The sequence below is a fragment of the Leucoraja erinacea genome, chromosome 4, assembly GCF_028641065.1.
Source record: "Leucoraja erinacea ecotype New England chromosome 4, Leri_hhj_1, whole genome shotgun sequence".
NCBI classification, from domain to species: Eukaryota; Metazoa; Chordata; class Chondrichthyes; order Rajiformes; family Rajidae; genus Leucoraja; species Leucoraja erinaceus.
This window is the reverse complement of record NC_073380.1, coordinates 31,099,572-31,126,722: the sequence shown is the minus strand read 5'-3', so window position 1 is coordinate 31,126,722 and position 27,151 is coordinate 31,099,572. Positions and strand designations below refer to the sequence as shown.

General features: G+C 43.1%; 1 protein-coding gene across 1 annotated transcript; it reads right to left on the bottom strand.

Annotated features, from left to right (window-relative positions):
• Positions 1 to 868: 868 nt before the first annotated feature.
• ralbp1 (ralA binding protein 1) lies at positions 869 to 25,268 on the bottom strand (the record flags this gene model as incomplete). Its single annotated transcript, XM_055633445.1, has 7 exons — positions 869 to 2,094; positions 4,411 to 4,537; positions 9,092 to 9,213; positions 10,161 to 10,271; positions 17,564 to 17,695; positions 20,687 to 20,848; positions 24,879 to 25,268. Coding segments are annotated over 7 exons (1,314 nt in total), but the record flags the coding sequence as incomplete, so codon positions are not given.
• Positions 25,269 to 27,151: the final 1,883 nt, after the last annotated feature.

The window sequence follows — 27,151 nt, the reverse complement described above, 5'->3', positions numbered from 1 at the left end:
TACTGTTGTTTTCCCCTACGAATGAGTTCTGCCCTCGATCATTCCTACATTCATAAACTTCAATGGCTCCTGTGCCAACTTAAAATAAATATTACCCTGTTTAAATCATTCTACCCCTCTTCTTCCAAATCCACTGCACTTTCTATACCTAGATTTGAAAGGTTACAGACAGATTTTAACATCTCAACACACTGGACCAGCACGAACCTGTAGGATGCGAGTTCAATCAAAGTTGAATATGCGATTCTGAGTTAGTGTTGTTAGGCAAGCTACATCTCGTAACAATACATAGGGTTAAAACAGGGAATGATCTTTAAGGGTCCGTAATCCAATCACACAGTTACAGTTGGGCAAAAATCAATATGCACTGTTCTATTCTGAATGCGGGTGCCGTCTGTACATAGTTTGTACGTTCTCCACGTGACCGTGTGGTTTTCCCTGGGTGTTCCAATTTCCACCCACACTCCAAAGATGTAAGTTCTGGTTTGTAGGTTAATTGGCTTTGGTTAAAACAAAAATATAATGAATTCTTGCTGGTTGGCGTGGACTCAGTGGGCCGAAGGGCCTGTTTCTGTGTTGTATCTCTAAACTAAATTAAAATCCTTAAACCTCTACCTACCAGTATTTATGGGACTATTGTCACCACATGTGCTGGTAGCAGGTCAAGGTGACCCACCTCTTTCTTCATAGACATCTAGAGGGCTACCCATAAACATCAGTAACACCCATTGATGAAATTATTAAAGAGCGATCACTTTGTAAAGTTAATGGCACAGATCCACAGGAAAGCGACATGGTTAACAGGCTATGACATTATTCTAAACCTTGGGGCATTGGAACTTTAGACCCATATCGTATGGAAAACAAATGAAGTTTGAAAGGTTTTTTATTTTTGTGAATGAATTACACAAAAGAAAATTGAAAGCAGATACCTAATATTCGAACAGCAGATAGACTGGATAATCAAGTGACGATGAAAATTCAAATTACCTTGACATTTGCACCAGGCACTCTTTGTCATTAGTGGCAATAATTAGTAAGATAATGGCACTTGAACGATTGAGCTGAGATTGCGTTCATGGAAATGTCCGCCCTCTCAAGCTGAAATATGCTTCACAAAAGCCTCAGCTAGCTCTGGAATGTTCAACACATGCATCTCTGCATGAGCATTTATTATTTTTATTTTAAATTATGGATCAGTGCAAACAACTGTACAAAAGCAGGAGTTATCAGAAGTCCAGGGCACAATCTAATTTCAGGTTGGTATTACTGTGAACTCTGCATATATTCCATCAAATCAATTCATGACAAAATACTGAGTTTATAAAAGTAAAGCCAACAAAAGAGAACTTACTGACAACCACATAATATTTATCAGCTTTGCTCATCGTGACAATTCAGTTCATCATTCATCCGTTTTCATCGTTTAAAGGCCTCTACTCTGAACATTCCTGCCACTGACTGATCCTCAGCTAGAAATATAGATTTTTATTTAATAGGGAAAATTCAATTTAAAATAAAGTACTTTCCACATGCATAATTACAAAACAAAAGTGGCCCAGAGACTTTTCACAGTCCTTTTCAAACAAAACAAAACCCCATATCTCCATTTTAAAAAAAAACTCAGAAGATTTGTCTCATGTGCTTACCAACACCATTTCACCTCATGGCTTTCGACTTTATACTTGGGACATTGTAACTTATTTACCAAAAATGAACTGTAGAAAAAGATGATAACAATTGTTTACAGTTCACCGCTTGTACAGCTTTCTGGTCAAAGTTTTGTTAAGTGCAGCTGCAATGCAACAAATTGCCTGGAACTCTTCAGATTGAAGTCTCCTTATGGTCTTTGCTTGGAGATGGTTTCAAGGCTTCCTTCACAGACTTGGGCTGCTCATGTGCAATTCTGGCATCGCTCACAGCATCCCTGTGCTGAAGAGCACTAGTGGCATTATCTCCCCGCTCCTCTCCATCATCCTGAGTCTGCTGCTCCTGCATCAGTCTCTGCATCTGTAACAGTCGAAGCTGCACTCTCAACTCAATGATGGCCTCTCGCTCGTCATGGATTGCTTGGTTCAGGTGGTTGTTCTTCACCTTGCATAAGAAGACAATAAACTTTAAACCACTTTACCCACTATAATACCATTCGGCCCATCGAGTCTGCTACACCATGCAATCATGGTTTATCTATTTTTCCCCTCTCAACCCCATTCTCCTGCCTTTTCCCTGTAACCTTTGACGCCCTTATTAGTCAATAACCTATCAATTCCCTGCTTTAAAAATACGCAATGACTTAGCCGCCACAGCTATCTGCGGCAATTAATTCAGATTCACCACCCTCTGGCAAAATAAATTCCTCCGCATCTCCATTCTAAAGGTATGTCCTATTCTTCTGCGGCTGTGCGCTCTGGTTCTGCTCTCTTACTAGTGGAAACATCCTATAATAGATAGCAGTCATTTCTGAAATTCAAAAAAATATTAATACAAGGCCCTTTTTCACATTAAAAAGCCTAAATGAATAAATAATATTTGGGGTGTCAGAATGGCGCAATGGTAGATTTACTGCCCTACAGCGTCAAAGACCCGGGTTTGATCCCGACTATGGGTGCTGTCTGTACGGAGTTTGTATGATCTCACTGTGACCGTGTGGGTTTCCTCTGGGTGCTCCGATTTCCCCCCCCCCCCCACACTCCAAAGATGTACAGGTTTGTATGTTAATTGGCTTCGGTAAGTTGTAAAAAAATTGTCCCTGGTGTGTGTAGGTTAGTGTATGGGGTGTGTGCAGGTCTGTGCGGACACAGTGAGCAGAAAGGCTTGTTTTTCGCGCTGCAGTATCTCTAAAGTCTGTTCCATACATTGGAAAGAGTAGTTGTCACTGAAAACTGGGTTATATTTGCTAGATTAGCAAATATAAGGTGCAGCAGGCAGTGAAGAAAGCAAATGGTATGTTAGCATTCATAGCAAAATGATTTGCGTATAGGAGCAGGGAGGTTCTACTGCAGTTGTACAGGGTCTTGGTGAGACCATACCTGGAGTATTGCGTACAGTAATCTGAGGAAAGACATTCTTGCCATAGAGGGAGGACAGAGAAGGTTCACCAAACTGATTCCTGGGATGTCAGGACTTTCATATGAAGAAAGACTGGATAGACTCGGCTTGTACTCGCTAGAATTTAGAAGATTGAGGGGGTATCTTATAGAAACTTACTACATTCTTAAGGGGTTGGACAGGCTAGATGCAGGAGATTGTTCCCGATGTTGGGGAAGTCCAGAACAAGGGGTCACAGTTTTAGGATAAGGGGGAAATCTTTTAGGACCGAGATGAGAAAAACATTTTTCACACAGAAAGTGGTGAATCTCTGGAATTCTCTGCCACAGAAGGTAGTTGAGGCTAGTTCATTGGCTATATTTAAGAGGGATTTAGATGTGGCCCTTGTGGCTAAAGGGATCAGGAGGTATGGATAGAAGGCAGGTACAGGATACTGAGTTGGATGATCAGCCATGATCATATTGAATGGCAGGGCAGGCTCGAAGGGTTGAATGGCCTACTCCTGCACCTATTTTCTATGTTTCTATTACAGATGAGAGGTGCTGACTGAAATCTATAAATTCATTGTGCACTTTCAGTCTTATACCTTTTTCAGCAGCTGATTTAAGATCAGTCTTTAGTGGTGAGCAAACTACAGGCTACAGAATTAGTCTAAACAAAGAACATCCTGGAACAATGTTAGGAATAAGTCACATCAGTTAATGTCATTCTGATTGGACACTGAAAAGGAAAGCTACTAGATAGCGTTTCAAATTTTGGAATTGTGATAAACAAAGCAAAATGAAGTGATCCAACACAAAGAACTTACTAACATTCATTACTTAAATTGCAATTAAGCTGGTACAAGTTAAGGGAAGTTATACGAGGATGTTGTCAGGATTCCTGGGCCAGAGCTACAGGGAGGTTAGTTAGGCGAGGACTTTATTTCTTGGAGCACAAGATGCTGAAGGGTGATTTAGAGGTGTATAAAATAATGAAGGGGACAGATAGAGTGAATGCATAAATTATTTCCCCCAGGATAGAGGAACCAAGAACTAGAGGGCATACATTTAAGGTGAAAGGGGAAATATTTAATAGAAACCCGTGGGGTAGCTTTTTCCACACAGAGGGTGGTGGGTATATGGAATAAACCACCAGAGGACGTAGCTGAGGCAAGTACAACTATATCATTTAAAAAACATTTTGACAAGATATATGGTCAGGAAAGGTTTAGCGAGCTAGCTGATATGGAGCGCTTCAGTTGGCATGGACGAGTTGGGCCAAAGTGTCCCTTTCAAACCCAAGTGACTCCATGACTGTAAACTGTGTGGGTTGTTTAGTGGCCCCTGCCGGAGCAATTATTAACCTGAAGGGATAAATTACCTCTAACTCTTCATTTTGTCGCTGAAGGTCCTCCAGGATGAGCTGCAACTCTTCCTCATCCTCACTTTCGCTTTCACTTTCGGAAGAGTATTCCTCCGTTTCACTTCGGCCATGTTGTTGCTGGCGACTATGAAATCAACAGCACAAAAACATTATGAAACCTCATCTCGCCCGCATGTCGGCCACATTTTAACAATGCCCCTGGATACTCCTGCCACTCACATGGTGAAGAAATTTACAGTGATCAATTAACCTACCAACCAGCAAGTCTGGGTATGTGGGAGAAAACCAGAGCACCCAGGGAAACAAATGAAGGTGGTGATAGGGAGAATGTGAAAAAATCTGTAGCCATGGGCACATGCATGGGCTCCAGCTACGCCTGCCTTTTAGTTGGTTGCGTTGAACAGTCCTTGTTCCAAAGGTACACTGGCATTATCCCCCAAGACATCGACAACTGCATCGGTGTTGCCATCTGCACCCGTTGTTTTCATTAACTTTACCACTAACCTCCACCCTGCCCTCAAATTCACTGCACTCAGACCATCTCTCTGACGCCTCTCTCTTTCTCCTTTTCTCTATCTCCATCACAGGCTATAAATAGACTATCGACTGACATCTATCTATACAGAACTAAAACTCTGATCTTGTGCTCTTCCGGTTTGTGCGGTTTTTCTATTTGCGCAAAGACGGTATGGGATAGCGCTACGATTTATCGTCAGCTCACTCACCGTTCTCCTGTGCTGAGAATGCAACAAGTTTCGTTCCGATCGGTAGTATATTGTAAAAGCTAGCGAAGTTTAAAAAACACGCGTGCGCAGATCGATCTCCTCTCCTGCCAGTCAGCGCCGTGCGGATTGGCTCTTCTCCTGTCACTCCCCGGGACGGTCCGCCCCTTCCTGCACCATTGAGTCTTTACTGGAGCTGAGGGACGCTGCGGGTGGCCGGCAGAGGTCTCCACAATTTTCGAAGGGACCAGAAGCCGCCTGGCTCGGGACGGAGATGTCGCCAAACGTAAAAGGGAGAGTCTGATCCCAGCGGAGGAGAGCGTCCAGCGCCCGCTGTGAGTCCCAAACGCAAAGCCATCGCAACACCCTGTAGCTCCAGCCCCTTCCCCTCTGGTCCCCCTCGCTGGCTCCTTCCCCATGATACCCCCCTCTCCCCTATGGCACTTCCCCCGCCTTTTCTCCTCCCACCCACCCCCCCCCACACACACACACACGGCCGTAGTTGCTGGTGTTTCCGGGCTGAACTGAGCCGAGGATTCGAGGCCTGGCTCCAAGGACGCCGACGGCTAATGGTCCTCCGGGGCATACAGCAAGGATGAGGAGCGGCAACCTCAAGATCCTGGGTAGGTGAGGAGGGAGTGGGGGAGGAGAGGGGACAGAGAGAGAGAGGAGGGGATTAAGGGAGAGGAGTAGTGGAGGGGGGGAGTGACTGAATGTAGCGAAAAGGAGGTGAAGGAGGGATTGGGCAGGGTAGGAGAAGAGGGGAAAGAAGAGAGAGGTGAGGAGGGAGAGTGGGGGAAGGAGGGGGAAATAGAGGGAGAGGAGGGTGGGAGTGGGGAATAGAGGGAGGGAAGAGCAGTGGGGGAGGATGGATAGTGGGGGGGGATAGGAGGAGGTGAGGAGTGGGGGATAGAGGGCTAGGAGGGGGTAGGGAGAGGAGAGGAGTTATAGAGGGAGGAAGAGAGTGACAGATGGTAGGGGAAAGGAGAGGGGGTGAGAGAGGTGAGGGAGGGATTGGGGGAGGGGAGGAGGAGAGGGGAAAGAAGGGGAAGGGTGAAGAGGAGGGGGAGAGAGTGCTAGGGATGAGAGGAAATTAGCTCGCCTGTGCAGTTGGGGGCTATGGGTGAGTGGTGGAATATTGCACTGGGGGACCAAGCCTCCTGTGTGACAGCGACCCAACAGGTCCCAATTAGGCTAGTTTACCACTACAAACCTACTTACTCGCACAGTTATCTGAACTACACTTCCATACTACACTTCCTCCTGCCTTTATAAAGATAATAATAATAATAATACATTTTATTTATGGGCGCCTTTCAAGAGTCTCAAGGACACCTTACAAAAATTTAGCAGGTAGAAGAAAAACATGTAAGGGGAATGAAATAAATAGTAGAGACATGACTAGTACACAAAGTAAAGACAGAATTCAATACAAAACACAATATGAGGCAATTAATGCACAGATGAAAAGGGAGGGGGACGTGGGGCTAAGGATAGGCAGAGGTGAAGAGATGGGTCTTGAGGCGGGACTGGAAGATGGTGAGGGACACGGAATTGCAGATCAGTTGGGGGAGGGAGTTCCAGAGCCTGGGAGCTGCCCTGGAGAAGGCTCTGTCCCCAAAACTCATCTCTCACAGTCCACCTTGAAGCTTACAAACTCCACCTCACTGACTACAAAGATGCCCTCATTGCTGCAATATCTGCCTACCTCTCCTCCATATTCACTGATCCCTGCCTAAACCACAGAACCCTCTTCTCCACAGTGGGCAACCTCCTCAAGCCTCAAGCCAACACTCTCCCTACCTCTACTCCGGATCTCTGCAACCCATTCCTCCACTTTTTCACTGATAAAATCAGCACCATCTATCAATCATTATCCCCTGTACCCGACTCCCCAGCATCTACTCCACCACCTACCAAGGCCCCTCCTTTCAACATCTCCACTGACCTCCTTACCCCTCCTCCACACTGCTTCCTCTCCCAGTTTGACCTGGTCACCCCTATTGAAATCTCCAAACTCATCAGCTCTTCCAAACCCACTACCTGCTCCCTCGACCCTCTCCCCACTCCCCTGCTGAAGTCCTGCTTCCCGTTCTCTGCCCCTACCTCACTAATCTCTTCAACTCAAAGTTCAAAGTTCAAAGTAAACTTTATTGTCAATTCAATTATGCAACAGTAGTTACACAGAGGATTGAAATTACGTTTCCCCATACTCCAAATGTGCAAGTAATTTAAAAACACAAACTGCATACCTGTAAAAATACCAATCATTACATTAAAAAACCTGGTCAGTGATCCAAAATCAAAAACTTTGAGGTCATTTTAGGGTACCGAAACAATCTCAAACCTCCCCTTTCAGTTTGTTTGTCAAAAACCCTAAGGAGTTGTATCGTTATGGTCTGAGCAACTCCTCATTGTCCCAAGGAATTGTCCCCTCCTTGCGTATAACCTACTTGACACCCCTCCAATCTGGCTTGATCCCTCCTCCTCCTCCATACCGCACATCTCAAACCTCCCCTTTCTTTCCTCCTGGAGCGTCCTCGTCATGACCTCATTCCCACCTCTTGCATATAACCTACTTGAACCCCTCCGGTTCGCCCCCTCCATAGCACAGAAACTGCTCTCCTCAAAGTCCTCAACGACCTCCTCACCTCTGCTGACACTGGATCCGCATCCTACTCCACCTGAACGCAGCCTTCGATACAGTGAACCATAACATCCTGCTCACCAGACTCAAAGACCTCAGCATTGAAGGCTCTGCACTCAGCTGGCTCCGTTCCTACCTTTCCAACAGATCCCACTTCATCTCTCTCCACAACCACACCTCTGCTACAGCCACAGTCACTCAAGGCGTTCCCCAAGGCTCCGTACTCGGCCCCCTCCTCTTCATCATCTACATCCTCCCCCTTGGTCAGACACTCCGCCACGTCACCCTGGCCTTCCACTGTTACGCCGACGACACCCAGATCTACCTCGACACCAAATCCCCCCACAAACCCCCCCCCCCCCCCACCCTCCTCTCCCATATCAACTCCTGTTTGTCAGCTATAAAAACCTGGATGCAACATAATTTCCTCAAACTCAACAGCGATAAGACAGAATTCCTCCTCATAGGCTCCAAAGCCACACTCAGCAAAATCAATAACCCCACTCTCACCATCGACGGCACCACTGTCTCCCCATCTCCCCAGGCCCGCAACCTTGGTGTGATCTTTGATTCCACCCTCTCCCTTGAGCCTCACATCTCCATCCACAAGTCCAACCTCCGCAGTTTTGCACAGTTTTTAAAGATGCTATTCCCTACACTCAATTTCTCCGTCTCCGCCATATCTGCTCCCAGGGTGAAGCTTTTCATTTTAGGACATCCTAGATCTCCTTGTTCTTTAGTAAACTTGTTTTCCCCTTTGCTGTCAAAGATGGATCCCATACATGTTTCCAGTGTCCCTGTAGTTCTGCTCTCATGCTTCCTCTCCCCAGAAGAAACAATATCCCCTGCAGGTTAATTAGATCATGGAGCTGTGGCTAGTCTTATTCTCCTTAATCCTTTTTAATGGTGGAGCAGAGCTCAGGGGCATGAAGCTCTGCTCCAATTCTTGCTCCAAAATCTATTGTTCATATGTATAAAGGTTTAAGCAAAGACCCTATGGACTAACAGGGCGGCATGGTGGCCTAGTAGTAGGCCTGCTGCCTTACAGCGCCAGAGACCTGGGTTCAATCATGACTACGGGTACTGTCTGTACGGAGTTTGTACGTTCTCCCCGTGACTTTTCTCTGGGTGCTCCGGTTTTCTCACACTACGAAGGTGTACAGGTTTTTAGGTTAATTGGCCTTGGTAGAATTGTAAATCGTCTCTAGTGTGTAGGATAGTGTTAGTGTACAGGGGTCGCTGGGCCGAAGGGCCTGTATTGTGTGCTGTATCTCTACAGTAAAGTCTAAACTTCGGCACTGTTACTTACCTCTGAATTTCTGCAATCTCTGCTCTGAGCCGGTCAATCTCCTCTTTCTCAGTTGCAATCTGTCTTCGTAAAAACTGCTCCATGGCCAGCAGTTCCTCCTGTTCTGTCAGGATTTCATTCTCCTTTAAAACAATCTTGCAATGTAAGAACGAAAGCAACTCGGGGATGATAAAAGATTTACATTGAAGCAAGGTGTGTTGGAACTAAATATATATCACACGTTGCAGGGAAGACTGTATACTTTAAAGTTTTACACCAATGGAAAGCCAGCACATTATTAACCTTCCATTATGTTACATTTTTTCTTATAGACAAATTTGCAGTACTTTTCCGTAGTTACTGGTTTAGGTTAATCTATTAGTTTAGAGAAGCAGCGCACAAACAGGGCCTTTGGCCCATTGAGTCCACACCAACCCCCGTACACCACCAGCTAGCTGTACACTAGAGAAAATTGACACTTTTTACCAAAGCCAAATTCACCTGTGTGGGAGAAAACCAAAACTCCCTGGGAAAACCCACACAGTCACAGGGAGAACGTACAAACTCTGCACAAACAGTACTCAGGATTGAACCTGGGTCTGTGGCGCTGTGAGGCAACAACTCTACCGCTGTGCCACCGTGCCACAAACAGTTGTTTCCCAGTACTTTGTACAAATGTTAGTTCTCATCAATAAACCTAATGACATGCATGGCTGATGAGTCAATCGCTCAAAATATTGCAGTTAAGTTTATCCTATCCCTTTCCACCGTTGTCAATGAAGAATCATCAGGGGAACACTGCAAGAGCAGATTTTAACCATCCATAGCCACAGTACGTGACATTTGGTGTTCACAATGTGGTCTCCTCTACACTGGAGAAACTAAACACTCTTGAGTGATGCTTTGCAGAACATCTGTGCTCAGTCTGCCATGATGACCCAGACCTTCCCGTTACCTGCTATCTTAATCCTACATTCTGCTCGACTGTGCCCTCCTAGTTTAGATTGTAAGCACAAAATATCAAGAATGAAATGACAAAATTACATTTTAAGCATTAAACATGATTACACTGTTATGCATCCGACCATACCTGAGCCAGGAGAATATTAATAACTTCCTCTTCATTCTCATTCATTTCTTCTTTAGAAACATCTTCCTTTGAAAGGCTAGCTATTTCTTGGGCAATCTTTGTTTCACATTCCTGAAATTGCATAGAAACATTCTGATAAAATCACTGTTTGGTCTGTTCCCAAAATATAAACGATCTCTCTTTTCTCCAAGTGTTATGCTTCAGTCTTCATGGGAAAATAAAAGATCACATGCCATCCAGGCAAAACAAAATATTTTCAAATAAATCTTGAGGAGAAAAAACAATTAGAAAGCATTAGTCATCCAAATAGTTTTTGTAGCTGTACTTCAGCCGGGTATGAGCTACAAATTTTATTATGAAATCACTGTACACCATTTCAGTGGGAAAATCTCCCATTTAATGCCAAACTCAGCCAGGATTCATCCTCCAGACTTTTCTAAAAATAAAATACCTGGCAGAAGAAGGTGTATTAGGCAAATCCATACTCATTACTTGATAATAAATACAATAGCAAAATTGGAAAACAATTAAAATGTAAAATGGAATAAGTAATTATTCGGCTTTAATACTGAATATTAAATCCTTTTGGGACCAAGGAATGAAATGTTGTTGAGCCAAAACCAAAGAGGCCGACGTCAGAGGCCGACCATGGTAGTTGGAGACTCCATTGTGAGAGGTACGGACAGGGGCTTCTGCGGCAACTGACGGGATTCGAGGATGGTGTGCTGCCTTCCTGGTGCCAGGATCCAGGATGTCACGGACAGAGTGTAGAAAATCCTCAAGGGCGAAAGTGAACAGCCGGATGTGGTGGTGCATGTCGACACAAACGATGTCGGAAAGAAGGGGATGAATATTCTGCAGCGTGACTTTAGGGAGCTCGGAAAAATGCTGAAAAGCAGGACCTCCAGGGTTGTTATCTCCAGTTTGCTTCCAGTTCCTCGTGCTGGCGAGAGCAGGAACAGAGAGATACAGGACCTGAATGTGTGGCTGAGGAACTCGTGCAGGGGGCAGGGATTTAGATTCTTAGACCACTGGGATCTGTTTTGGAGTAAGGGGGAACTGTACAAAAGGGACGGAATGCACCCTAACAGGTGGGGGACCAGCATTCTGGCAGGCAGGTTTGCCACTGCAACACGGGTGGTTTTAAACTAAATAAGGGGGGGGGGGGGGGTGTCAAATGGGATAGTCAAGGACAGAGTTAAAGGGAATGAGAGTAAAGATATAGTTAGTGACCACAGAATTAACAGGAAAGAAAGCTCACAAAGGGATAGGAGAGTATGGCCAAATGTAATAGGGATCGATGTGAATTGGTGAGATGCGTAAGGAATTAAAAGTATTGGGATGAGGATAGGTGATTGTGAGTGGGATATTTGTTATACTGATTGCATTGGGAAGGGTGATTATAGGGTGATGGGTTGTATATATGACTAAGAGATACTGTATAGTATATGAGGGGTTTTTTCTTTTTTCTCTCTTTTTTTTGTATGGCTTTGTAAGTATTTGATTAGTAAATGTAATGTAAATAATTTGGTGTACATATAGCTGCTGGTGTACATATGGTGTACATATAGCTGCTAAATTTGTATAAGATAATTATAAGCAGTTGAATAAGGGGTGGGAATTAATAATCTTTGGCTTCTTCCTGCTCTTTTTCGGACACATACGATTTCATTTATTTATAAATATTGTTTATGACACTTTATAAATATTCTTGTTTTGTTTTTTTGTTTTTTGTATGCTGTTTCACACTTGCTTTTTATTCTGTTCGAAATAAAGAATTAAATAAATAAAAAATAAATAAAGTATTGTATATGAATGCGCGAAGCACAAGAAGTAAAGTAGATGAGTTTGAGGCTCAGTTAGAGATTGGTAGATATGACATTGTGGGGATTACTGCGACGTGGTTGCAGGAGGATCGAGCCTGGGAACTATATTCAGGGTTATACATCCTATAGAATGAACAGGCAGGTGGGCAGAGGAGGGAGGGTAGCTCTGCTGGTGAGGGATGGAATTCAGTCCCTTGCGAAGGAAGACATAGGGACTGATGAGGTAGAGTCACTGTGGATTGACTACAGATGGTGTTATCTACAGACCCCCAAATAGTAGCCCGGGTGTAGGGTGTAAATTGCAGCAGGAGTTAAAACTGGCATTTAACAAAGGTAATGCCACTGTGATGATGGGGGATTTCAATATGCAGGTAGACTGGGAAAATCAGGTTGGTTCAGGACCCCAAGAAAGAGAGTTTGTAGAATGCCTCCGAGATGGATTCTTAGAGCAGCTTGTAATGGAGCCGACCAGAGAAAAGGCAATTCTGGATTTAGTGTTGTCTAATGAACCAGATTTGATAAAGAGAACTCGAGGTAAAGGAACCGCTGGAGGTAGTGATCATAATATGATTAGTTTAAATCTGAAATTTGAGAAGAAGGTTTAATGGCAGTGATGCAGTTGAATAAAGGGGACTATGAAGGCATGAGAGGGGAGCTGGCCAAAGTAGATTGGAAAGGGATCCTAGCAGGAATGACGGTGGAACAGCAATGGCAGGAATTTCTGGGCATAATCCGGTAGACGCAGGATCATTTCATTCCAAAAAGGAAGAAAGAATCTAAGGGGAGTAAGAGGCAACCGTGGCTGACAAGAGAAGTTAGGGATAGAATAAAACTAAAAGAAAAGATGTATAACACAGCAAAGAGTAGCCGGAAGCCAGAGGATTGGGAAACTTTCATAGGACAACAGAAGGAAACAAAACAGGCATTATGGGCTAAAAAGATGAAGTACGAGGGGAAGCTGGCCAGGAACATAAAAAAAGGACAGTAAAAGCTTCTTTAGATATGTTAAGGGAAAAAGAGTAGCAAAGTCAAATGTGGGTCCCTTGAAGGCAGACACGGGTGAAATTATTATGGGCAACAAGGAAATGGCAGAAGAGTTGAAAAGGTACTTCGGATCTGTCTTCACTAAGGAAGACACAAACAATCTCCCAGATGTACTGGAGGACAGAGGATCTAAGCGGGTAGAGGAACTGAATTTTCATTAGGCAAGAAATATTATTGGGTAAGCTAATGGGACTGAAGGATGATAAATCCCCTGGGCCTGCTGGTCTGGATCCCAGGGTCCTCAGGGAGGTGGCTCTAGAAATAGTGGACGCATTGGTGATCATTTTCCAATGTTCAATCGATTCAGGATCAGTTCCTGTGGATTGGAGGATAGCTAATGTTATCCCATATTTCAAGAAAGGAGCGAGAGAGAAAATAGGGAATTACAGACCAGTTAGCCTGACTTTGGTGGTGGGAAAGATGCTGGAGTCAATAATCAAGGGGGTAATAATGGGGCATTTGGATGGCAGTAAAAGGATTAATCCAAGTCATCATGGATTTATGAAAAGGAAATCATGCTTGACTAATAGAAACATAAAAACATGGAAAATAGGTGCAGGAGTAGGCCATTCGGCCCATCGTGCCTGCTCTGCCATTCAATATGATCATGGCTGATCATCCAACTCAGTATCCCATACCTGCCTTCTCTCCGATCCCTATAGCTCTAAAAACCTGGATGCAACATAACTTCCTCAAACACTACAGTGATAAGACAGAATTCCTCCTCATAGGCTCCAAAGCCACACTCAGCAAAATCAATAACCCCACTCTCACCATCGACAGCACCACTGTCTCCCCATCTCCCCAGGCCCGCAACCTTGGCGTGATCTTTGATTCCACCCTCTCCCTTGAGCCTCACATCCGCCATGTCATTAAAACCTCCTTCTTTCATCTCCGCAACATCGCCAAACTCAGACCCTCTCTCACACCTCCCGCTGCTGAAAGACTCATCCATGCCTTCATCTCCTCCCGACTGGACTATTGCAACTCACTTCTCCTTGGCATCAGCTCCACCTACATCAACCGACTCCAACTGGTCCAGAACGCAGCCGCCCGACTCATCACCCACACCAAATCCTGGCATCACATCACTCCAGTCCCCAAACAACTTCACTGGCTTCCCATCTCCCACTGGATCACCTACAAAATCCTGATCCTCACCTACAAAGCCCTCCACCATCTGCCCCCCCCCCCCCCCATATCTCACTGACCTCCTCTCCCCCTACCAACCCTCACGGTCCCTCAGATCCACATCAGCCGGTCTCCTCTCCATCCACAAGTCCAACCTCCGCAGTTTTGGGGACAGAGCCTTCTCCAGGGCAGCTCCCAGGCTCTGGAACTCCCTCCCCCAACTGATCCGCAATTCCGTGTCCCTCACCATCTTCCAGTCCCGCCTCAAGACCCATCTCTTCACCTCTGCCTATCCTTAGCCCCGCGTCCCCCTCCCTTTTCATCTGTGCATTAATTGCCTCATATTGTGTTTTGAATTGAATTCTGTCTTTACTTTGTGTACTAGTCATGTCTCTACTATTTATTGCATTCCCCTTACATGTTTTTCCTCTACCTGCTAAATTTTTGTAAGGTGTCCTTGAGACTCTTGAAAGGCGCCCATAAATAAAATTTATTATTATTATATCCATATGGGGCACATCTAACTCCCTCTTAAATATAGCCAATGAACTGGCCTCAACTACCTTCTGTGGCAGAGAGTTCCAGAGATTAACCACTCTCTGCGTGAAAAATCTTCTGGAATTTTTTGAGGATGTGACAAGTAAAATGGATGAAGGGGTGCCAGTGGATGTAGTGTATCTAGACTCTCAGAAAGTCTTTGATAAGAGGCTCTAGAGGGGTTAGTGGAATCAATGGATAGGGGGAGACGGCAGGCACGGGTTATTGATTGGGGACGTTCAGCCATGATCACAATGAATGGCGGTGCTGGCTCGAAGGTCCGAATGGCCTCCTCCTGCACCTATTTTCTACGTTTCTATGTTCACCAGACCACCCAGGGTTCTTGCATCTAGGAGTTAAAAATCTACATAAGAACATTTTTTCAATCCTTTTTAAGTTTGTAATTATGTATTAAGGGGTGGATAGTATTTTGCATATCTGGAATCAAAATTTCCCAGAAAAGTCAACGATGGGAGATATGGGGAATTTTGCTGGGTACATGTTGATGATTAAGACAAAATTGATGACAATTAAGCTTAAAATTACCAAAGTGGAACAGCTGTAGAGTGCTGCCTTACAGCGCCAGAGACCCAGGTTCGATCCTGACTACTGGTGCTGTCTGTACAGTTTTCTCCGGTTTCCTACCACACTCCAAAGACATACAGGTTTGGAGGTTAATTGGCTTTGGTAACATTGTTCATTGTCTCTAGTGTGTAAGACAGTGATAGTGTATGAGGATCGCTGGTCGCACGGACTTGGTGGGCCAAAGGGCCTGTTTCTGAGTTGTATCTCGAAAGTCTAAAAGTCTGAAGCATTTAATGAGAGATAAGGAGCTGAGCATCTGATCAAGGAAATGATAGTCCATAAAGTTTCATGCTGGTAATAAAAGGCATGAATGCAGTAACCTATTACTGTTGCTACAAATGGAGGATTAAAGCCTAATTTGACTGCCAGCTCCATCTACTGATTTTAAAGAAGGGTGAATGAATGGAGGAGGTAGTGGGGAAGGAGATACAACACAACTGTAGTGCCATTGGATGACAAACAGACAGGTGCAGAGGCGTACAGCTGTCACTGCCCTGTCATGCCAGCTGGACCCTCAACGTCGGTAACAAAACGAACATGGTAAAAACGGTAGGTATGTTACAAAACCTACCTGAATCGTCATTGGGAATCTGCCCACAGCCATGTCCGCGATTTTGGCGCTGTTTGGAGGGGGCGGGTTTAAAACGCGATTTTTTACTAGGCTGTTCTAATCGCAGATGTTCAGCCTAGTAAATCATTAACGAAAAATCGCTGCAAGACCCGGTCGCAAAAGGTATTATTAGTTTTATAGGCCTCGATAATATAGTTATAATAGTTTTAAAATTACTCTCTCATTCCGCAACCTCTCGCAGCCCCAGGGTTTTATAAAGCAAACAATTAAAGGTATGTACCTTATTTTTACATTAAATGGGGCATATATATAACCCTGTATATCAAGTTATCTATAGCGAGTAGTTCATTTTGGGCTTTTTATATCCCGCAGTATTTTTCTCGGCATTTGAGGGCACTAATCCAGCGCGATGTGAACGTTCTAAACCAGCGCGTTCACATGAACCCACTAGAAAGCCGATTTAAATGGACATTTATTTACAGCAATTGAACACTAAATTCCTTCCATTTGACCTATAAATTAATGTAAATTAGATATAAAAATCATGTTATATTGTGAATTATTTGTGAATAATCTTTGGACACTTAGGCTATTTAAAAATGTTAATCTTTCCTTAAGAAATGGGCTTTTGACTATCCAAGATCACAGCTTTTTTGTAATGTCCATTGAAAATCAATAGGGAACAAGATGCTAATTTCCGAGTATGAAAATGGCCATAACTTTTTTAATACTTGAGATATGAAAGTGAATTTGGTGTCAAATTAAACTTATTGTTATGCTTTATCTGATGGGATAAATTGCAGACTTGATTTTTAAAATCTCAAAATTTTGTAACATTGCTAAAAACGGGTAAGAGAGATTTAAAGCAGCTGTTAAGGGAAGGGCTGGTTAGCTTCAGAATGAAAGGGAGTTAGGCTTGAACAGAGCAGCCATTTCAGAGTGACCATTTTGAGAGTTCCAAGTGCAGTATTTAAGAAGCAAGTGCTGAGGGGATACTGGCCTATAAAGTCAGTTCTGGGAATGGATTTGCCGGCTCTGGCTGGGCGGGTGTTCCAGAACCCCAGCCGCAGGCTGCAAATTAGACCCGTTGATCGGCCGCAGAAGTCGGCCCAGACTGGGCTGGAGTTCCAGAGCCCTGGCCACAGGGGGCAAATGCGACCTGCCAATCGGCACAAAAGTCCCGATGAGGCTGGGATCGGCGGCCTCACCCAGCCTAGATGTCACAGTTTTAGGGGGACCTCTGGGGGAGAGGGGAGGATTTTGTCTGGATTAAAGGGGGGAGTGGACCACTAGTTACTGGAAAATAGGTGGTGGACCTGTACTAAATCTTTTAGTTTTGATTGGCTTCATCTTGCCAACGACTAACGTATCCACATTAAAAAGCAACGTTTCTTTGCTCTTATTTTAAAACTCTCTTGAATGCCTTGATCATAGCCATGGAGGTTTGTAGCAGACTGGTATTTTGTCTCAGTGCTGAATAAATTCTAAAACAGAATGCCCAATGATTATTCATATCAGTAGTGTTACATATATGAACATTTGCAGGAACACCGACTCAAGCCATTTCGGGCTCAAGACCTGGAACCTTGTGCTTTAACATTCCCTACTACAAACACAGATGACAACAATGTTCTTTAGCCTCAATATATGAAGATTCTTATTGAAATCTACTGCTGACCTTCCCACAAAGGAGGTCGACTGCAACTCACCTGCCTTTTAGCTTCACGAAGTTTCCGCTTCAGTGCTGTTAAAATCCGTTGCACTTCCCACAGCCTCTCTTCTTTGGATAAGTCCTTTATGCCAGCTTGCAAATCTCTGTGCAAACAATTCAACAGGAATTCCTGTAGGGGCAGAGTGAAAATCCAAGGCAATTAGTACCCGGGATGCACAAAAGAGTTGCACTGTAAGGAAATGCCCAGCGCCCTTCATAGTTAATCTTCCCTTTAATACTTCATCACCAACTTCAACTTAATCCCTCCAAGGAAATTAGCATTGTATTGAAACCATGGCAAAAACCACTTTTGTCTCTAATTCCACAGTTCAAAAGCTTATATTTAAAATTAATTGCCACTCTGCACGTATCTAAAACTTGGATATACTGGGAAATAATTTATAATAGTAACCTGTATTAAATATAATGCTGGTCATCTGTACAACAGCCATACACAAACCATTGGGCAGAATATCCTGGTGGTCAAAGTTTGCTGTCTGTACGGAGTTTGTACGTTTTCTCTGTGACCACGCGGGTTTCCCCTGGGTGCTCTGGTTTCCTTCGAGACTCCAAGGACGTACAGGTTTGTAAATTAATTTAGCTTCAGTAAAAATTGTAAATTATCCCTAGTGTGTAGGATAGTGCTAACGTACGAGGATCGCTGGTCCGTGCCTCGAAGGGCGCATTTCCACGCTGTATCTCTAAACTAAACTGAGCATTTGGAGAAAAAAAAATAATTTTCAAACGTACTTATTTATTTCCACAAAGTTACAAGACTGTGCCCTATGCTGGAAAATTCCAACTTTTTTCCAATTCAAACTTTGTTCCGTTAAGAAGCCATTCACTTTAGCACCGTTACATATCTAACTGGTGGTGGTATCCGGGTGTACTCTGCCTCTGCAAACCCAGAATCCAAAAGAAAACAAATATACATATATATGTATATATATACACACACACACACATATATATATCCAGCAATAAGCTTTGTTGAAACTAACTGCTTGGTACAATGGCAGTACAGATTAGATTGGCCTATTACTTAATTTATTGTTTTGTTGTCACGATAATTTCTTAATGAATATTAAAGTAAATTATGCTTTTGGAACTGAGATTAACCTGTCAAATGTTTACACAAATGCACCATTTACACTGTTCTCAGCCTATTCCAAACGGACAATTGTAGGGGGCAGATAGAGTTTACTATTTTCTACTACCACAGCACTTAATACAAAAACAGTGTTTATGCTTAATAAATACTGTTATACGTATTTTGAATAGCTTAAATTAATTTTGTTGAATTGTGATTTGATTATTGTGTCAAATGTACCTAAATTATGACTGGTTTTATAGTTACATAATTATTACTTCTTGCTAGCTGATTTGCCATTCATTTGCATCGTCTTTTTGCCGAGTACTTGCTATTTTTGTTTCACATTTTACATGCTTTGGTAGGAGAATTGTTCAAATAATAACACAACTGCATTAATCTGTGGAAACTGTAACACCATGTTCAAATAGCCACCACATAATACTCATCAGGAACAGCCACTGAAATGTTCCTACTTATCCAGAGAACATTGAAGTCCATCCAATTCAGCAATTTCCAACGTGCTGGCACAGATTACTACCAAAACAGGGAACCTTTTCACGTGAACTCCTTACTCCAAGATCTGTTAAGTATCGTAGCAAAAATTATTTTTTGGCATTTCAGAATGCAATACAGGTCCACCACCAATTTTCTGGCAACTGATTGCTGTCGTCCCCCCCCCCCCCCCCCGCCCCGTAATCCAGACAAAAGCTGGTATTGACCTCATCGGGACTTCAGCGCAGATAGAAACATAGAAACATAGAAATTAGGTGCAGGAGTAGGCCATTCGGCCCTTCGAGCCTGCACCGCCATTCAATATGATCATGGCTGATCATCCAACTCAGTATCCCGTACCTGCCTTCTCTCCATACCCCCTGATCCCCTTAGCCACAAGGGTCACATCTAACTCCCTCTTAAATATAGCCAATGAACTGGCCTCAACTACCCTCTGTGGCAGAGAATTCCAGAGATTCACCACTCTCTGTGTGAAAAAAGTTCTTCTCATCTCGGTTTTAAAGGATTTCCCCTTTATCCTTAAGCTGTGACCCCTTGTCCTGGACTTCCCTAACATCGGGAACAATCTTCCTGCATCTAGCCTGTCCAACCCCTTAAGAATTTTGTACGTTTCTATAAGATCCCCTCTCAATCTCCTAAATTCTAGAGAGTATTAACCAAGTCTATCCAGTCTTTCTTCATAAGACAGTCCTGACATCCCAGGAATCAGTCTGGTGAACCGTCTCTGCATGGCAATAATGTCCTTCCTCAGATTTGGAGACCAAAACTGTACGCAATACTCCAGGTGTGGTCTCACCAAGATCCTGTACAACTGCAGTAGAACCTCTCTGCTCCTATACTCAAATCATTTTGCAATGAAAGCTAACATACCATTCGCTTTCTTTACTGCCTGCTGCACCTGCATGCCTACCTTCAATGACTGGTGTACCATGACACCCAGGTCTCGCTGCATCTCCCCCTTTCCCAATCGGCCACCATTTAGATAATAGTCTGCTTTCCTGTTTTTTGCCACCAAAATGGATAACCTCACATTTATCCACATTATATTGCATCTGCCAAACATTTGCCCACTCACCCAGCCTATCCAAGTCACCCTGCAGTCTCCTAGCATCCTCCTCACAGCTAACACTGCCCCCCAGCTTAGATAGGCAGGTCAAATTTGTCCCATGACTGGGGATCGGGTACTCTGGCCCAGACGCAGCCGGCAGATCCGTTCCCTCTGCTCACTTCCGTGGCTGACCTTGCGGGACAGTATCTCAGCCCCCCAAGGTCATGACCTCTGTTGGTCCAGCAAAAAGGATAATGCAGAAAGGCTCTGGAACCAAGGGTGCCAGAAAATCAGTAGCAGACCTGTAATTGTAGCAAATCTAATGACATTTCAAAATATGGGCAAGGGTTTAAATTAGTGTTTTGATCCGGTGAAAAGCTTTTTGTTTTAAAAAAACGGTTGTGTAACATTCATGTAACTTTTTTTTGCTTTTCTCTATGCAGCTCACAAAATGATATCAAACATACCTGCCGCCGAATTTCTTCTTTAATACTCTCTTGTGTCTCGGGTAAGACCGGCATTGTTGCCACGTTAGACCAGCGAAGTGGTTTCACGACTGGTTTTAGCTCTTTCTCCCCAAACAGCTCTTTGACATGAGTGAAAAGCAGGTACAGTACGCGATTGCTGATCTAGTGAAGGATGGACAAGAATTAGTATTTATTGAAACATGGAATTGCAGATGCTGGCTTATACCTGAGATAGACCCAAAGAGCTTGAGTAACTCAGCAGGTCAGGCATCATCTCTGAAGAAAAACGATGGGCAAGAACTCTGAATTCTCTAATTTTAAATAACTTCGACTTACATTCCCCTCCCCTACTCATTCCCCAGGAATGAGAAGGTAAACCTATGATGAGCGTTTGTCGGCACTGGGCCTGTACTCGTTGGGAGTTTGAGGTGGGGGGGCCTCATTGAAATATACAGAATAGTGAAAGATTTGGATGGTGGATGTGGAGAGGATGTTTCCACTAGTGGGAGAGTCTAGATCGAGGGGTCACAGCCTCAGAATTAAAGGGTGCTCCTTTAGGAAGGAGATGAGGAGAAATTTATTTAGTCAGAGGGTGGTGAATCTGTGGAATTATTTGCCACAGAAGGCTGTGGAGGCCATCAATGGATATTTTTAAGGCAGAGATAGATAGATTCTTGATTAGTACACGTGTCAGAGGTTAGTGGAGAAGGCAAGAGAATGGGGTTAGGAGGGAGAGAGGTCAGCTATAATTGAATAGCGGAGTAGACTTGATGGGCCTAATGACCTAATGCTACTCCTATCACTTATGACCCTCCACCCTAGTCATCTGTAGCTGCATGCTTACTTTCAGTGACTGATGTACAAGGACACCCAGGTCTTGTTGCACCTTCCCTTTTCCTAATCTGACATAATTCAGATAATAATCTGCCTTCTTGTTCTTGCCACCAAATTGGATAACCTCACATTTATCCACATTAGACTGTATAATGCACATTATAGTCCTAATATCTCCTTAATAATGGCTACGTGGTGAATCTCTTAGCATCTGTTTATTCCTTCTTTATCTTCCTTGCTTTTAAATATTTGCCACAGGTGGCCACTGCCAACCTATACAGTATATGTTTTTCCTTTCAAGTTGCTGCCATCCTAAACTTTTTTGTAAAATGTGGCAGTTAGTTCAGTTGATTCTGCCATTAATCTTTTCACATGTGTTTATGGCCTTCCCATCATCAAAGGCTTCTGTAGAAGGCTCTGCCTCAAAAACGCAGGCAGCTTCATCAAGGACCCACACTATCCTGGCCATGCTCTCATTTCACTCCTGCCCTCAGGAAGAAACTATAGAAGTCTGAAAACCGGAACCTGCAGGTTCAAGAACAGCTTCTTCCCAACAACCATCAGACTCTTGAAGGCTACAAACGAATAACTAAACTATGAACTGTATTGGTTGCACTAAGGGCTTTGGGCTCTTTGCAATAATAATTGTTTTTTTAACTTTATTGAAATTATTTTATTTATTATGTTATCTATGACTACTTGGTTTACATCCCTGCCCATGCTGCTGCAAGTAAATTTCAGTACATGTGTCAATTAAACATTCTTGACCCTCGCCTGTTTAAATTAAGGAGATAAAATGCCAAAGGACAAACAGAAAATGTTATAGTCTTTCAGTCTTAGAAAATTTAAATTTTCAGTCTTGGAGAATACCAATCACGACTTTAGCTGCAGAAACAAGGAACTGCAGAAGCTGGTTAATGCACAAAAAGACAAAATGTGCTGGAGTAACTCAGCGGGTCAGGCAGCATCTCTGGAGAACATGCATAGGTGACATTTTGGGTCGTGACCCTCCTTCAAACTGATTTAGCTTTGAAATTGAACAGCTGAAGACAACTTTAGCTGACCCCATCTTAGTATTGTTAGTAAATAGAAGCCAGAATGAAGAAATTCAACTGAGAGGTTTTACTAAGATAAACCTAAAGCAATGCTCCTGAAAGACCATTCTGAGCACAACTTTCTTTATTTCAGTAATGTTATCAAGTATATTTCTGCATCATGCGTTATATATCCCCTAAAGAACAGTTACATAGCATGAGGTTGGTTTCTATTCTGATACCATCACTTAAGGTATGCCATGGTTTCCTTCAGGAATAACGGTCTCAAGATTCACTACCCTTTTCTGGCCTCCTGTCTCACAAGAGCGTCTTAGAAAGGTCCCGACTCAAACGTCATCTCTTCACGTTCTCCAGAGATGCTGCCTGACCCGCTGAGCTATTTTTTGTAAACCAGCATCTGCAGTTCCTTGTTTCTATACATCCCTTGTCATTCCGCAAAAAAAAAGTCATGGAGTCATAGAGTAATACAGTGTGGAAACAGGCAAATTTGCCCATACCGTCCAACATGTCCTAGCTACATCTGCCCACGTTTGATCCATATCCCTCCAACTACATGACAATCTTAACCCAACATATGAGCCTAAGTGCCTTCAAAATTGCAATGATATTCCACATATCTAAAATAACTGCACACACTAAAAGATTTCCCCAAATCTCAGTCCTACACCAACATTTCTCTCAAACACCAATAAAGAGATTATCATCATGATAGCATTCTGCATTAGTGAGACATTCTGCCGCAATGATTGGCTCCTATGTTTTCCATACTACAATTGTGACTACACAATGAAATTACTTAATTTGCCAGAGATGAAATAAGCATTTCTTTTACTTAAGTGACTCTTAATGGAGCTGGCTTTATACCAAAAAGCTATCTTATTTTTTCAAAAATAATGCTCATTATACAAATTCTAGTATCAGCATTCCACTAAGGGTAAGTCATGACTAAAGTACCTTTTGCCTGGCCAGCTGAAAAGAATCAAGTGAAAGTATACTAGCATTCATAGCATGTTCTACACAAGACATAGAGAATACCCGGAAGCAATGTCCATCATCCAATACAAAACACACCCAAGTTGAGTAAACAAAGCAAAGCACAGCATATATTGGTATACCATCTAACCATATCATCACAAAACACTGGCCAGTTAGTCCTGTTCCAACCACCTTTCTATTAAAACACAGGTTTACGTGATTATCTAGAATAAGTGCGAAGTATTTTAATTTCCAATGGTAGGTCTGCGTAGAAATTCCATCCAATCTTAGGAAATATCTCACAGAGTTGAAGCTATTGGGTTAACATATGATGAGCGTTTGACGGCACTGGGTCTGTACTCGCTGGAATTTAGAAGAATGAGAGGGGAGACCTCATTGAAACTTCCCGAATAGTGAAAGGCCCGGATAGAGTGGATGTTTCCACTAGTGGGAGACCATAGCCTCAGAATAAAAGAATGTATCTTTAGAAGAAGATGAGAAGGACTTTCTTTAGTCAGAGGGTGGTGAATCGGTGGAATTTGTTGCCACGGAGGGTTGTAGAGGCCAAGTCAATGGATATATTAACGGCGGAGATTGACAGATTCTTGATTAATAAGAGTGTCAGGGGTTATGGAGAGATGGCAAGAAAATGGGGTTGAGAGGGAAAGATAGATCAGCCATGATTGAATAGAGGAGTAGACTTAATGGGCCATCATCTTTTCTGAGAAGAGATTTCTATATACCTTAGTTTTAAATGACATAGTATTGTTCCCTTGGTCGAGACTCTCCCACTTGTGAAAACATCCCAACATCTACCCTCTCAAGCCCCTTTAGGATCTTATATGTGTGAATAAGGTCACCATTTATTCTTCTGAACTCCACCTTTTTTTCTTGCCTGCAAAATGCGTTACTGGTAGTCCAAAAAGGGGCGACCCAGTAGTGCAGCAGTAGAGTTGCTGTCTTACAGTGCCAGAGACCCGGGTTAGATTCTGACTACGGATGCTGTCGATATGGAGTTTGTACGTTCTCCCTGTGACTGTGTGGGTTTTCTCCGGTTTCCTCCCACATTCCAAAGACGTGTAGGTGTGTAAGTTAATTGGCTTCTGTAAATTGTTCCTAGTGTGCAGGATAGAACTAGTGTACCGGTGATCGTTGGTTGGTGCGGTCTCGGTGGGCTGAAGTGACTGCTTCCACGCTGAATCTTTAAACTAAACTAAATTGATAAAAGGTGCAATGGATGAAGAAAAAGCAAAGTACTAACTGAATAAATGGAACTACTAATTTCTTCTCTAATAATTATACTTAAAAACATATGCCACATTCGGTACCTGAACAGTAGGACTAAGAACAATAGAAATATTCTGGATGTTCATTTTTGTTTCACTTTCTTTTTCAATGACATGGTTCATATGGATAATAAGCCAAGTAAAGAGGAGGTAATTAGCTGCAGGCAGTTCCTTTAGCAGGCGCTGGCACTCCTGGACTTTTTCACTGTCTGTGCCTTTCCCACATGCATCTTCGAACTTCATCAAAAGTTCCTTGGTAAGAATGTTTTCTGGGAGCTCACGAAGGTATTGTTTCAAGAGGCTGGCCACTGTATTTGCATCATAATCCTCCAGATTTGGAGACTCTTCACGATCATATACAATCTTCAATTCATCAACTTTTGACTTGGTTCCTAAGTCAGAGAGAGTAAAGATGAAAACACAATATACACTCAATTATTTCAATGATTATACTTAATTTCACACACTGGAAAATGTAACTTGGACAAGACTTTAGAGAAAAAAGCGTGGAAACACTGGTACCAGTCTGATTACCTGACCAGGCACACTGTACAACGAATTGGAAAGTCCGCGCCGACCAGTACGCTCAGATCACCCTGAACACCCAGGGAAAAGGTCCCACTATCAAGATGCAAACAAGTGAGACTTAGGCAAGCCCAACACATGTCCCATTTACTTGGAAGACTATATTTGTTCCAACAGCTCCAAGTGGCTGCAGAGAATTTTATTCATCCAGTCCTTCAAATAAAGTCTCAAGACAACTGACATCCTTAGCACCTAGAATTCCAAACCGGGGCTCTATAACACTGAGAAATGGATTTGCTTCACTTCCAAATTTGAAACTTTTTTAATGACATGTTACTGTTGAACAGTCGGTCACCTTATTTCCCCCTAGCATTCTTCAAAATCTATGTATAGCTCCAAAATAGCTGAGCAAGTGGCTAGTCTGAAGGCAACTATAACATGAATAGTGGAATACAAGCAACTATAAACTCTAAGCTAAGGGGCAGGAAGGTCTGTTACTATGTGCTTTCTGCGAGTCTGTCGTCGACACATTTCCACATCATCAGAAATACGATACGATAATCCAGGCTACAAGGGCATCCTTTTCCTCGGAGATACAAAATTTGTGTTCTCAGTGACTCTTTGGGTAGGAGAAATATGTATATTTTTGTCTTGCTCCACGGAACAGATAATCAAAGATCTTGGAGGGGTCCACAGAAAAAAAGCGAGGCTTGCTAGCTTATTATCTCTTGGTGTTACTGTTTGACATCAAACCCCTTCAACTACAGCAGGGGCAGGATCTGAACAGTGGTCTAGATTTAGCCTACATCAAAAGTGGCCAGTATCAACAACCCATTCTACCTTGGCCACGTTCTTATTACGCTGCTGAGAGGCAGCAAGATGGGAGCTTGGCCAGGGTAACGTGGGTCATTGATGATATTAAGTGAAACCTGAAAACCACAACCTCTAGGTTCAAGAACAGTTTCTTCTCAGCAACAATCAGGGCCTTGAACGACACTGCACCACCCTAACCACAATCCTACCTCAGCAATGACTTTGTTTTGGTTGCACTATGTACTTCAGGTTTGCACTATTATGGTCCGGTTACCTAGTAATACAGATCATTAATTTATTACATTATTGTTGCGCCTTGGAATTTCCCTTCGTCTTTCAATTACTGTTAACACCTGATCTTGTTTAACATAAAATACATGCTTATTATAACAAAAATACTCACCAGGTTGATTCTTGTAAATGTATTTGTTGTGTTATTACGTTAATGGACCTGTAAAGCCATAGCAAGCTGGAATTTCATTATTCTATTCCTGTCGCATATAGGAATTAAACAATTCTTGACATCCACGACCCCCACTATCTGAACAGCTTTGAGGAAAGACCTCAATGCTCACCTTCATTGTCGACCATCAGTGCATATGGGAATTAAAGTGTGATGATGGCATTTTTCGATGCTTAACCCCCTTTAATTTCCCCAATATTTTCAGGGATCACCAGTTTCACATTCAACTTCCACAACCTTCCTGTAGGTAATCAGAAAGTCAATGACAATTATACTAATGGATTTAACCATCAGCATTTGGGATAAAAATAGGAAGCTGATCCTGAACTGGATTGAGCCTCATCCGACTGTATTGCTCCACCTGCAAGGCTGCTGAAGATAATGTACAGTTTGGCTTCTTTCACCTTCTCAATTAGTAACCTGCACAGTTTGTTCTCAGTTCATACAGATCATTTAGACAATCAATTATGCACTAAAAGTCAGCACACTGACCTGTCACCAACAGCTGTGGGAA